A 12383-nucleotide genomic window follows, 5' to 3' on the forward strand; every position below is an offset into this window, starting at 1 on the left:
GAAATTTAATTTTCATTTCTTCATTGTTATTGCTTGGCTGTTACAGTCATTAGACTGTATGTGGGAATGAGACAAATGTACTGTAGCAATATGTTGATTAACTGTAAGGAACAATCTCAAAGCATTCCTGATCACTGCAACTATAACAGTAATGACAAAAATATATTATTGTTAGCATAGTCTTTCCATACTGATTATGACTTTGGTAATGAATATCATTAAAATTACATATTTCCAACAATGTCAACAAAATAGATTAGGTCCCCTTAAAGGATTTAAATGGACACTTGCCTTCTACTAAAAACTATATACTTTTCCTTGGTCAAAAAATATTGATGTACTGTGCATATTACTTAATTATTGTATAGTGTGGAATAAACATTGACACTGATTCTCAATTAACTATAGTTTTTCAATTTGTTATTCAAACTAAGAATTAACTGTATATGTCCTACACTGAGCCAACCTTGCAATCCTCCGGAACCTCACTCGGGAGGCGGGCCTCTGTCCCAAACAGCAGAAAGAATGGGGAGAACTTTGTTGTGATGTGTTTTTTGGTCCTCAGCCCAAACATCACAGCATCCAGATATGTATCCCAACTCTCTGGACGTTGGTTAACAAGTTTGCACAGTGCCCTGAAAAGCATTATCACATAAATAGGTAGGCCACCTTGTTTCAAATACATTTTCAGTTCACAATATCATAAAAATATTCAACATTACATGTATCAACAAAAATATACACAGTAAAAGTAATATAATTACAGCACTGTTACCTCTGTATTGTCCCATTTAACTTTTCCACAAGCCCATTAGTTTGTGGATGATATGGGGCACAAAAGCTGCGCTCAATCCCCAGACATTTGCACACCTTATTGTTTAGCTGTTGGCAAACTATAACAAGCACATTGTCATTTGTTTGAATCAAATAACTTTTAGCTTAATGATTCATTGCAAAATGTTTTACTTCATATGCAAATAAATGTGAGATCATCTCACATACAGTACATTTAAACACTGTCCAAAAATACATCAACATTTATGTAACAACGTACTTAACATTCAACAAACCTCATTAACGAACTCACGTCCCTGGTCAGTTAGGATCCTTTTTGGGGCCCCAAAACGATAAAAGAACTTAACAATACAGTCTGCCACATTTGCAGCTGTTTTGGATGGTAGGGCAAAAGCCTCAGACCACTTGGTTAAGTAATCCACCATTACACAGATATACCTATTGCCTGCCTCTGTCTCGGCCACTTTGCCAATGATGTCCATCCCAACAAGTTCAAACGGTTGGCTCACCTTTAAAATGGAGAGCACAATAACAAATACAATATTAATTTTGAATTACTATTAAGCATTCTCCATCACAAAATATAAGATTCAAAGAGTAAAGTAAAATATTGTCTATCACTTGTATGGGGATGAACTCTGTCTCCTGCTTTATTGTTGAAGCACTGGCCTGGCCTTCCATACATTCTCCAACCTGGAAGACAATATGTTAACAGTGAACTTTGGTATTATTAGAAGGAAGGAATATGGATTGTGTTCACATTTAGCTATATATATATATATATATATATATATATATATATATATATATATATATCATATTTACATGTATATATTATACATACATTTCATGTTACATTACTGTATATTATTTTGCATTATATTGTCTTATATTATACTGTAATTATTATATTATATTACATATAACATTACATTACACATAAATACGTTTTGGGCGGTATTACCACTGATATCACTATACTCTTATATTATTATGCTGCACTATTATTATGACTATTACTATGCTGTCATCATACATTAATATAATTATTATTATATAATACTATTATTAATAATAATAAGTCATTTAATCAGTATCATCATAATTACCACTAATATTATTACCATAGATATTTTGAAAGTATAGGATTCTTTTAAGAGTGACAAAGATTTCATTCTTGATACATGCGATGTCCAAAGTCTGTACACCTGTATCCGTTATGATGTAAGAATTGGAGCACTGTTGCATTATTTTGAAACATGCCCTAATGAGGTATTACCACCTAATGAATTTTTGTTGTTCCTCACTGAAATAATTCTATCGAGAAACTTTTTCTAATATGCAGGAGCTTATTATCTGCAGAGGCCAGGTATAAGCATGGGGAGTTCCTTTGCTCAGTCATATGCATGCTTTTTTTCCCTTTGGGTATAGTTGTGAAGAACTGTACCATTGAATTGTTTGCAGAATAATTTTTCTCTTTAGATGAATCAAAAAATATACTCACCCACTTATCAATATCAGCTGTCATGCCAGGCCAGTAAAACCTTTTACACACTGCGTCTTTCGTTTTCGTGATACCACAGTGGGCTCCAAAGAAGATTTGGTTGGCCTCTTCTTTGTCATAGACAACCTTTCTCTTTTGAGTCTTCCCTCTCTTATACAATGTTCCTTCTGTGTAGAATATAGAAAAAAGTAAGTCCTTCAATATCCTTAAATAGTGCATTATAGTCTAAATGCTTATGTAATATTGCATTGTTTACATAAGTTATTTTTACATAATAACTGGCTTTGCCAATGTAACAACACTGCATCATGTAATAACTTTAAATTTTCACTTCATTATAACACATGGATTTTATAATAATTGACGCATTTTGAAATAACCTACACATTTTCAACTCTGCCTTTATTGCATTTTCACAAATAAAATTCAGGTTTCACAGATCAGAAACTGTGTCTGAATGAATCTTCAGGGCCTGTAGATTAATCTAGTCCAGATTTGAGAAGTCTGGGTACAGTGATTTTTGACCTGGACCGACCGGGTCTAATGTGGTCTACTCTATATGCTGAGAAAACAGTGAAATCTGCCTTTATTGCATTTTCACAAATAGAATAAAGGTTTCACAGATCAGAAACTGTGTCTGAATGAATCTTCAGGGCCTGTAGATTAAAATAATCAAGAATTGAGAAGTCTGGGTACAGTGGTTTTTGATCTGGACCTGGTCTAATGAGGTCTGAAGGTATCAAACAAAAACGGTGAAATCTCCCCTTTAGCATTTTCACAAATAAAATAAACTTTTTACAAATACAATAGCGGGTGTCAGGCAAAGTTAATGTCTAAAATGGTTTTACATCAAGAAGTGTCACAAAAAACAGACAATCAGTGTACAAACAGTCGCACTGCACGTTACGTTAATTTCCCCTTAAGTGCCGAATCGGAAGCTGGCGAATCGGAGGCTAACTTCAGCGTCGTCGCAATTTGTAATAATCACTGCACCATGTAATTATTGATTACAACATGTTTTGAAATTAATTAGGCCTACATATTGCGTTCAAAGTATTTATTACAAAATGCGAGTGGTGTTAAATTATGAAGTGAAAACGTAGGCCCTATTACATTTTGTCGAGTTATAGATGATGCGTTGTTATTTCATAATGCGTAACTACATGCGTAAATTATAAACGCGTGTATAAATGCAGCTTCGAAAATAACCATACTGTTGATCGTAACTGCTGTAATAGTTTAAAGAAAACCACCTTCATAGTGGTAGAATTTATACAGTATCAAGAACTTTTCACTTGCCATCAATGAATTCCCATGCCCTTCTTCGAATGACATATTTCTCCGTTTTGCAGCACCCTCTGGGTAGCGACATGATTTATAATTAAGAATTTCGTGGTAAATATCTGGATTCATTTCCCTTGCAGGACAAGAGATAACATGGAGTTAATTGAGAATTTGTAAACTTAATGTAGGCTAGTAGTTAGTCTGTTTCATTATTTTTTTTAAGTCCACAGCACAATTTACATACCTTTTTTATAGCTTTCCCAAAGTTTTTCAACTCGAGCGATGTCTCATTCGGGGTTCTCCTGTGCAAATAGGCTACTGAAATTGAGCTTTAATTGGGATGTTCGGTTTATCCAATGAGCTCCTCCTAAGAGATGCACTGACATGACGTCACAAGGTCATGATCAACGCATGTTGCGTTTCTTTACCTAGTTTACATACTAAATTGCAGTCCTCATTTACATTTTCTTCATTGGCTTTCTTCAATTTTCATATTTATCATTTAAAATTATTTTGATGTTTTTGTTGATGAGTGAAATATTGCACATTTTGCCATTTAATTTTGTTTTTATTGAATTTGAATAATAATTGTATGTTCCAAATAGTAAGTGTACACTATTCATTTTTTGTTATTAAAGTCTTTAATGCTTGTCTGAGCCTCCTTTCCTATTGAACAGAGAGAAACAGTATCTGACAGTAATACTCCAAGCTGTCAGGATGCGTTCCCCCTGTTGTAAATGGTCAAATTTAATGATATCAGCCTGAAAATCACAGGACTTGTCTGTTGTGGGGAAATAAGTCAGCAGTATGAATTTGAAAGATGTGTGAGCCTCCTTTCATATTGAACAGAGGGGGAACAGTATCTGACAGTTAATACTCCAAGCTGTCAGGATGCGTTCCCCCTGTTGTAAATGGTCAAATTTAATGATATCAGCCTGAAAATCACAGGACTTGTCTGTTGTGGGGAAATAAGTCAGCAGTATGAATTTGAAAGATGTGTGAGCCTCCTTTCATATTGAACAGAGAGAAACAGTATCTGACAGTTAATACTCCAAGCTGTCAGGATGCGTTCCCCCTGTTGTAAATGGTCAAATTTAATGATATCAGCCTGAAAATCACAGGACTTATCTGTTGTGGGGAAAGAAGTCAGCAGTATGAATTTGAAAGGTATCTTTCAAATTCTCCAAGCTGTCAGGATGTGCTTTACCTGCTATAATGGAGCTGGATTCAAGACAAATATGATAAAGTAGCGATTTATATTTAGCCTATAAATGAATGAGCATTCTTCCAAAAGTCCATAATATTCTAAATGAAAAGTCTCTCACAAATATAATATTTTTTATTGATAGAAATAACAGTAGTTGGTTGTGTTAATAAAGACATAAAAACACAAATATATGTGCTGTTGTCCCAGTTTAAAAATATAACTAGACGGTCATGAAATTTGGATTTCACTTCTACAATTCAACATCTCCAGATAAAACTCGCTAACAAAAGTCAGTTTTGAACCTCAGCTCTGTCCACAGTGCCTCTGTAGTACGAGCACAACAGCTCGGGGGCGAGCTTTTTGTGAACGCGCGCTTCCTTCGCCCTTCGGGCCATTTCGGAAGGGGGCGGGGCTAGGGGAAACATCTCCACGAGGAAACGGAGCTCGATACAACACCAGGAGTCTCGACGTGCTTAGCAACGGTTGCTATCAACTCAGGCTGCTCTGTGTCCTGAGGTGACGCTGAGTTTTGACTTTTAAAACGTTGAGCTGGTGAGATCATTTCTTATTTTTCCTTGACAGTAGACACTTTTCGATACCTTTTAAATGTTACCTAACTATAACCAGCTAATGCTCAATTTTTCTCCTGTAACAGCTAGCAAGATCCATGGCTACCCATGGCTGTTTACTTTATTTTGTTAAGCTAACCTTGGTAGCTTCTAGCTAATGTGTGTTGTGAGCAGTTTTAGATGACCTGTTTTTGATTATGATGCCTTGGATTAAACCGAAATTTAAAATATCAACAAAGCAACCTAGAGCAGTACACACTAAATGTTTGTGAGTATACTGTAAATGTGCATTATTCAATGTCAAACTATTGGGGATGAAATGAGATGCACTGTCATACAAAATGCATCAATCAAATCAAATAAATGATGTACTTTCAAATGTTTTTCAAGTAGCTAAATACTTAAGACAAAAAGGCAAATATATCTATAGCATTTTCTCACATTAACTGCCACTTCAAAACTAAACCAAGAAAGAAAATGGATATAATTTCCTTTTCTTAGTTTAAGTCGTACTTCAGTGACGTAATACTACAAGATCAGTGTCAATCAAATGCTGCTTCCAGGTAATCACATAAAAAAAGTTTCAACTTATTTAGTGTCATATTCAGCTTTCAGTCTAGGTTTGAAAGCTGAATATGGGACTAAATGTCTAGGTTTAATTGAACTTAATGGTCAGAGAAGATGACATTTACACTCGCTCAGCATCACTTCATTTGTTATTTTTATCTTGTGAAGTCCAGCGTCACCATGCCTCGAGGCAGATCAGCCATAAGTATGCGCTCAGACATCAGTGAGATGGATACTAATGGCACAGGTAATGTTGTTATTATTGACTATTCGATGTTGATGCCGTCTACGTTTTGTTGTTGAAATAGCTGTAATGTGCATGTGATGTTTTTTTTAAAGCAGAATCAGAGATAGCCAAACTGCAAAGACAGTTCAGGATCATGGAAGGAGATCGGCAGGCCTACAGCCTTCAGGCTTTCGAGCAGATCCGCAAACAACAGTGAATTATCACCACACCTACATCACATTTTCAGCTGTTTTAGTATGTTTTTTTAAATTTGCCTGATCGGCTGTTTGTGTGATGTGGATAAAAGGCAGGAGATAGAGAGACTGCAGAAGGAGCAGGAGGAGCTGCATCGAAACCACAGCTTTTCACGGCAACAGCTGGACAGCGAGGACACCCAGCATCTTCGTGCACTGCTGGGGCAGAAAGACATGCTGGAGGAGGACGTGGGGAAAGAGAAGCAGTGTCAAAAAGATATAGAGAAAGAGGTAAATTAAGTCCTTTTCACCTTTAAGATTATAATTTTGGCATCATTTCATGTTTACTCATAATTTTGGTCACAAATCAAGGTTTGCCATCATGTGTCTGTAATGTGAGCAGATCGCAAACATGCAGTTGAAGCAGGCAGAGCTGAGAAAAGGGGAGTTCAGCACTGATGCTAAACAGAGGTCTGAGGATCGACGGATTAAGAAGGCCATACGCACTCTGGAATACAAACTGGACAGAGTAAGCCATGAAACTCAATACCACGAATATACCTTTAAAACAGACAGATCTCATATCATTACCATGTTGAGGTTATATTGGTGTTCATTGTTCTTTAATAATACGTTTTCACAAGCACATATTGTCACGTATTATTATATTGTAATGTTTGCATATGTTCTGTATCTTGTCCAGGCCTCAACTTGCTTCAATGAGCAACTGACCAGGAACAGCCACCTGAGAGAAGAGTTACAGTCTCTTCATATTGAGCGTGTCCGTTTCCAGCAGTTACAAAACATGCTAGACAAGGTCAGAGGTCACACCATAGATGATTTTTTGTTTAGTGTCCTTATTTAGTCCATTATTTAAGCACGTCTCTGCATTGACTCTTGTGTGTTGTAGGAACTGCATGATGTCTGCAAGAAGATCAGGGAAATTGTCAACCTATCCACTGCTGATTATGATGCCAGGTCAGATTTGAGACAGTTGTGTAATGTAGTAAAAATCAGGGCTATGGTATGCCATTCATGATTGTTCAATATCTTGTATCTCAGGGAGGAGGCTCAGTCCAAGATGACCATGATGAGGGAGAAGGCAGTGAAGGACCTTGCCCAGTACAACGCTGAGATGAAGGAACTGGAGAGGGTTATTGCACATGAGTGTAGTCTGAAAGAGTTCATGACCACCAAGTGCAGCGAGAGGAGTGGGCAGGAGGGTGGCCATGAGACAGGACACAGGCAGAGTAAGACGTATTATTTTGTAGCTAGTGATGCTATCAGTGAAGTTAATAACACTGGCAGTGATTATTCAGTGGGGAATCCCACCAATGATCCGCGTGTGCTTTCTGAATAACCAGGAACAGTCTCCTATAATGTATCCTATGATCACAAGCTTCTGATGATATTGATCTGATGTTAATGGTGCTTGTTTGTCCCAGTGTCAGAGCTGAAGGAGCAGAGGAGGATAGACTCAGGGGAAGAGTCTCTGGATGCTCTGGAGGAGGTGTTTAAAAGGATCCAGACTGTGACAGGGGAGGACAATCTGGACATGCTGGTCACCAGGTTCATCCAGGGTAAATCTTAATACCTAATCTGACCGTTTCATAATCATCCATAAACAGAGACCATGTTTCTTACAGTTGTTTCTGGCTGTGGAACCCATCTTGGTTACTGTTAATAGACATTGACACCGTAATTACAGCCATCTCTTTACTTTGAGATGGACAAAACATTTATATAATGTATATAATATTATATTTCTCTACTTTTAGAGGAACACTAAACACTAAAGCTAAATACATTTAAGGTCCCACTTTGATAAGAAGACTAATCTGTCTCAGTTTAAGAAATGTAAATGCATCTCTCTTCTGTATTGCTGTTTCGCTGTGTAGTTGAAGACCAGAACTTTGCACTCTTCAATTTTGTAAATGAGCAAAACAATGAGGCCGAGGCACTGAGGGATCAAATCAGCCAGGTGAGTCCTCTTCTTGACTGTGCCTGTGGACACACTCCTCATTAATTTCTTCCATTTTAAACTTCATAAAATTTGCTTTCACTTCTATTCAGTGTGACAGAGGAACACTCTTAATTCCTTGTATAAAGATTACAAGCAATTAATGTTAAGAACTTCAAAGGCAAGGCGTCAGAAACTTCTTAGAGAATCCTAATTAGTTTTAGGAGTGTGACTGAAAGCTAAGGAGGTCATTTTTGACAGCAGTTATAATGACTGTAGTAGTTTTGCATGTAGTTTTCTTTAGCTCATATCAGTGATCTATCAGTTCTTCTGTTTACGTGGCATGTGTGTGTCTGCAGATACAAACAGAGATTGAGCAGGTTCAGGAGGCAAGTTTGAAACAGGAGCAGGATCATCGCTCTTTGCTGAGAGGCATTGATGAGCAGCAAAAGGAAACCGAGTCCCAAGCTGAGGACGATGAAAACCAAGCCAGCATCATAAGCAGAATCCTGGACAAGACTAAAACAGGTTTGGGAGCTGCTGTTTATTTACATTCTGTAACTAAAATTCATACACAATGCACCTTTAATGAATAATCATTAATATTTACATGGGTTTAATTTGAGTAGTTCTTAGAGGAAAACATTCTTCCAGAAAACATTCATGACATCAGGAAATTAGGGACCTGTAAAATACTGATTTTTCTTAAACACATGTTTATCTGCATACATACACACCAAGTGATTACACTTAAGACAAAGCATACTGCAAGTAGCGACAGTTTTAGATACTCCTGACTTGAGTTTCCCCCATCTCACAGGACTGACCAGCATCTTCTCCAGAATAGAGTGCGACCGCTCAGTGATTGAGGATTCACTGGGCTCCTCCACAGGGATCAGTGAGAACAACATCATGTCCTACCTCGGTCTGGTGGAACAGAAGACCAACGAGCTGCTCACCATTCAAGCTTTCATCAATTCTAAAGTAACCTGTCATCCTACATGTGGTTCTGTCCTACATTTTCTTACATACACTCCTGTTGTATGTGCAGCACCAAGTTATTTTCTTTCTGTTCTTACAGGATGTGGAAAAGGACTACAATCCGAAAGACCTGGCCAAATTCCTTTTGGGTCAGAATCCAGAGCTGCTTCAGCAGAATATTGGCAACCAACTCGCAATCAACAGGTGGGCCTCTTAGCTGTTCATTTTGATACATCTATAAACACTTTGAGTGTCAGGTTGATGAGTGTGTCTGTGTTTTTGGACTCCTCAGTGTGGATTATGATGCAGAAGAGTCTCCTGTCACTGATGAGGAAGAACGGCCACTTTCACAAGATGAATTTCGCACGAGAATAATGAAAAAGGTTGGTACAATAGTCCTCAACTTGAGTGATTTTTTATGGTTTAGGTCATGTTCAGTAAGTACTTTTTATTCATTTGATTTATAGGTTCTGCAGAGAGAGAGTTCAGTCCGGTAGGCAGCAACCAAAGCGGTCAGCTGGACGGCAGACGGCACTCCCTGGAAGACGCACTGATCTGACACATTGACCTGATCAGCACATATTAAAAATGAGATCCTCATCTGCAGCTGAAGGGCCTTTATTGTAATATAGATCAATCGAGGTCATGAACCGGCTTGATTGGCCATGTTGAAAAGTTGCAGCTTGCACACGGAAACATTCAAAGCTTAATTATGTCATGTGTATGTCACCTATTATGATGAATCACTGGCACAGGCTGTATATAATATCTTGGTGTGATTTGTTTAGTTGTAACTAATTAGGTTTGGAGCTATAAAGATGCCTTTTCAGACTCTGGTAGCCAGCTGTCCTTTTGATGTGTGACTTGCCATCTGGCTTTGACTACACAATCTGGTCTCAGCGCAGCCCTCCCTCGCTGGCAAGCCTTCATTACATGATACTTGCTGCTATGCTCAAAAGGAAAGGTTGGGGGCAGCAGAACCTTTTGTAATAGTAATTGGCATGCTGAGACCTTGGTTCTGTTTCAAAAAAAGAGTGAGAAGCTTTTAGCGCTTGCTTCGCTGTACACACTGATTTTGAAGACACTTTTGTAGGTGGAATAATAATGATTTGCCTCATTTGTTTGAATGAATCCCTCTCATTTTTTTCAGAATCTGAGATGACTTAAATAAACTGTCCTTTATGACATTTACATTAAATGAGTGTCCTGTTCATGTACATCACAGTCATTAACACCAGTCCCTGTTAATAAAACAGTCGGTGTGTGCAAGGTTAAGAAACTTTCAGTTTGATCCTCAGGAGTTTCACATGTCATCTTATCCAAACATCCTGTAGCGAGCCTGTATCGGGGCAAAGATGTCAATCACTGCCACAGAGAGCAACTTCCTTTGTACAAAAGAGTTATTTTAAGAAACATATTTTTACATACAGCTCAGTGAAACAATTGACAAAGAGCGTGACTATATTTAGGTTCTACAGCTCACAGCGATGCCATCATACTTCCTTTCTGTACAGGGAAAGCGCGCTGATCTGACAGAAGTGTACCTGTCCAAACAAGAAAAAGACACATTCAGGTCATTATGTTAATTATTTAGCTGGCGTGGTCTTAATTGTCTTGTCTCTTAAAGGTTTTTTCCCAGGTCGAGGTTGTGACAGAAGCGATTTCAGGAAGTGAAACTGCCACTCTGTAAACATTTATGACTGATCGACCAATGACTTGGTTTGCTCAAGATAATCCCCCTCGCAGTCTCAACTGTGTGGCTATGAAAACAGATTACCAGAGATAAAAGGGCGCTGTGGAAAAGCAGAGGGGTGGCGGTGGTGGGAGATGAGATGGAGGAGGCTGCTTTCTTTGAAATTCTACTCTCACTTAGCCCCCTCCACTCCCAGCAAATTCTCTGTGCACACGGCTCTCCGCATTGCCATAGAAACCTTCCTTTTAATCACAACAGAAACCTCATTTCCTACTCCTGACAAAGAGTCCTCATTGCCTGTAGAGACCGCCCGCATCAGCCATTTCCAAGGCCCACCTCCTTCTGCAGGCTGCACCTACCAGCAGCAGCACCCCTCCTCTCCATATAAGCACATTTTCCACCTTTTCTCCTCCTTTTGCTCAACAGTTTCTCTGTTCTCTAACGCACCTTTCGCTAATCTGTTGTCATTTCCTGGTCATGCTTTTGTATACACTGCAGGCAGTTTGAGATTGTGGTATTTAGTTCAACTCATCCAGATTAAGCGGTAAAAATCCAAATGCTCACACACCCAACTGTGCAAACAACAATATGCAAGTGCAGGTAGCGTTTCTCCACATTCTATATGCGTGCCTGTGCCCTTTTTATGTGTCCCTCTGTCCACTCCAAAAACTAACAGTCCATTATCGTGTCAGGCAACCTGAACTTTATCTTGTTCTGCAAAATTGTTGTGAACTTTCGTTTCACTACAGGCAAAGTTTTCACACGAGCGCCATCTACTTCCTGTCCCCGGTCTTGTTCTGCTTTGTGAACAAACTATGTTAGCACTTACAAAATGCCTTGTTCCCTTTATCTCGACACAACACTGTTATCTGGAAAACACCCGTGTCCTCTGTCTCCCGCTCCGTCCTCCCTTCTCTCTCTGTCTAGTTTGTGTATTTGGGACTTGTGCCAGGTATTTCCCCAGTCAGTCTGCCTGCACCCAGAATGCTCCATCCCCTCGACGAAGGTCCCACCCCCTCCCCCTGCCTCCCCCCCTCCCTCCCCCACCAACACTCACACCCTCCCACCCACATCCCACCCTCCCATGAGTGTTGCTAAGCAACCACCACCATGAGTGCTGGTGCATTTTCCAGCCAATCAAATGACTGAACATATTTTTCGAACGGTGTTGAGGAAGGAAAGAGCATGGCACCTCTTTATCAAGTCTCTTCATTTAGAGGATTTGCATTGCAGGTGCTGTTTCATCTTGCTGCACATGCACGCTTTGGAGAAGTGAGCCTTTGATCGTTTTCATCACCAGGATGTACTCGCAGTCCGCCGCTGGGTGGCAGCAGGATCAGTTTTCTCTGTTACCACACAGGCTGCAAGAATTTTTTTTTTTTTTTACTGCTGTTGCTAAGCAA

The 12383-nt window shown here is 38.9% G+C and overlaps 1 protein-coding gene and 1 long non-coding RNA gene across 8 annotated transcripts; one reads left to right on the forward strand and one right to left on the reverse strand.

Annotated features, from left to right (window-relative positions):
* Positions 1–481: 481 nt before the first annotated feature.
* Positions 482–2493, reverse strand: LOC311254495. Of its 2 annotated transcripts, XR_014622256.1 has the most exons (4): positions 2300–2493; positions 1417–1488; positions 1071–1304; positions 482–893 (listed from the first exon to the last, which is right to left on the reverse strand). It is a non-coding gene; the product is annotated as an uncharacterized lncRNA (long non-coding RNA). The 2 variants fall into 2 exon arrangements; XR_014622257.1 differs by having other exon boundaries at positions 1071–1488.
* Positions 2494–5223: 2730 nt separating this feature from the next.
* odad1 (outer dynein arm docking complex subunit 1) lies at positions 5224–9893 on the forward strand. 6 transcript variants are annotated; one of them, XM_084348199.1, is made up of 15 exons: positions 5224–5342; positions 6100–6173; positions 6266–6365; positions 6460–6637; positions 6750–6875; positions 7050–7163; positions 7257–7324; positions 7409–7596; positions 7792–7926; positions 8245–8327; positions 8666–8834; positions 9127–9290; positions 9388–9491; positions 9580–9670; positions 9755–9893. In XM_084348199.1, exons 2-15 carry the CDS (start codon positions 6107–6109, stop codon positions 9782–9784), a joined length of 1617 nt encoding a protein of 538 aa, XP_084204325.1. In that variant the 5' UTR covers positions 5224–5342; positions 6100–6106; the 3' UTR covers positions 9785–9893. The 6 variants fall into 6 exon arrangements, with proteins under 6 accessions (XP_084204325.1, XP_084204323.1, XP_084204328.1 ...); XM_084348197.1 differs by having other exon boundaries at positions 5225–5342; positions 6095–6173; XM_084348202.1 differs by having other exon boundaries at positions 5225–5342; positions 6269–6365.
* The last annotated feature ends 2490 nt before the right edge of the window (positions 9894–12383 follow it).

The sequence above is a fragment of the Pagrus pagrus genome (assembly GCF_965226575.1).
Source record: "Pagrus pagrus genome assembly, chromosome: 3".
NCBI classification, from domain to species: domain Eukaryota; kingdom Metazoa; phylum Chordata; class Actinopteri; order Spariformes; family Sparidae; genus Pagrus; species Pagrus pagrus.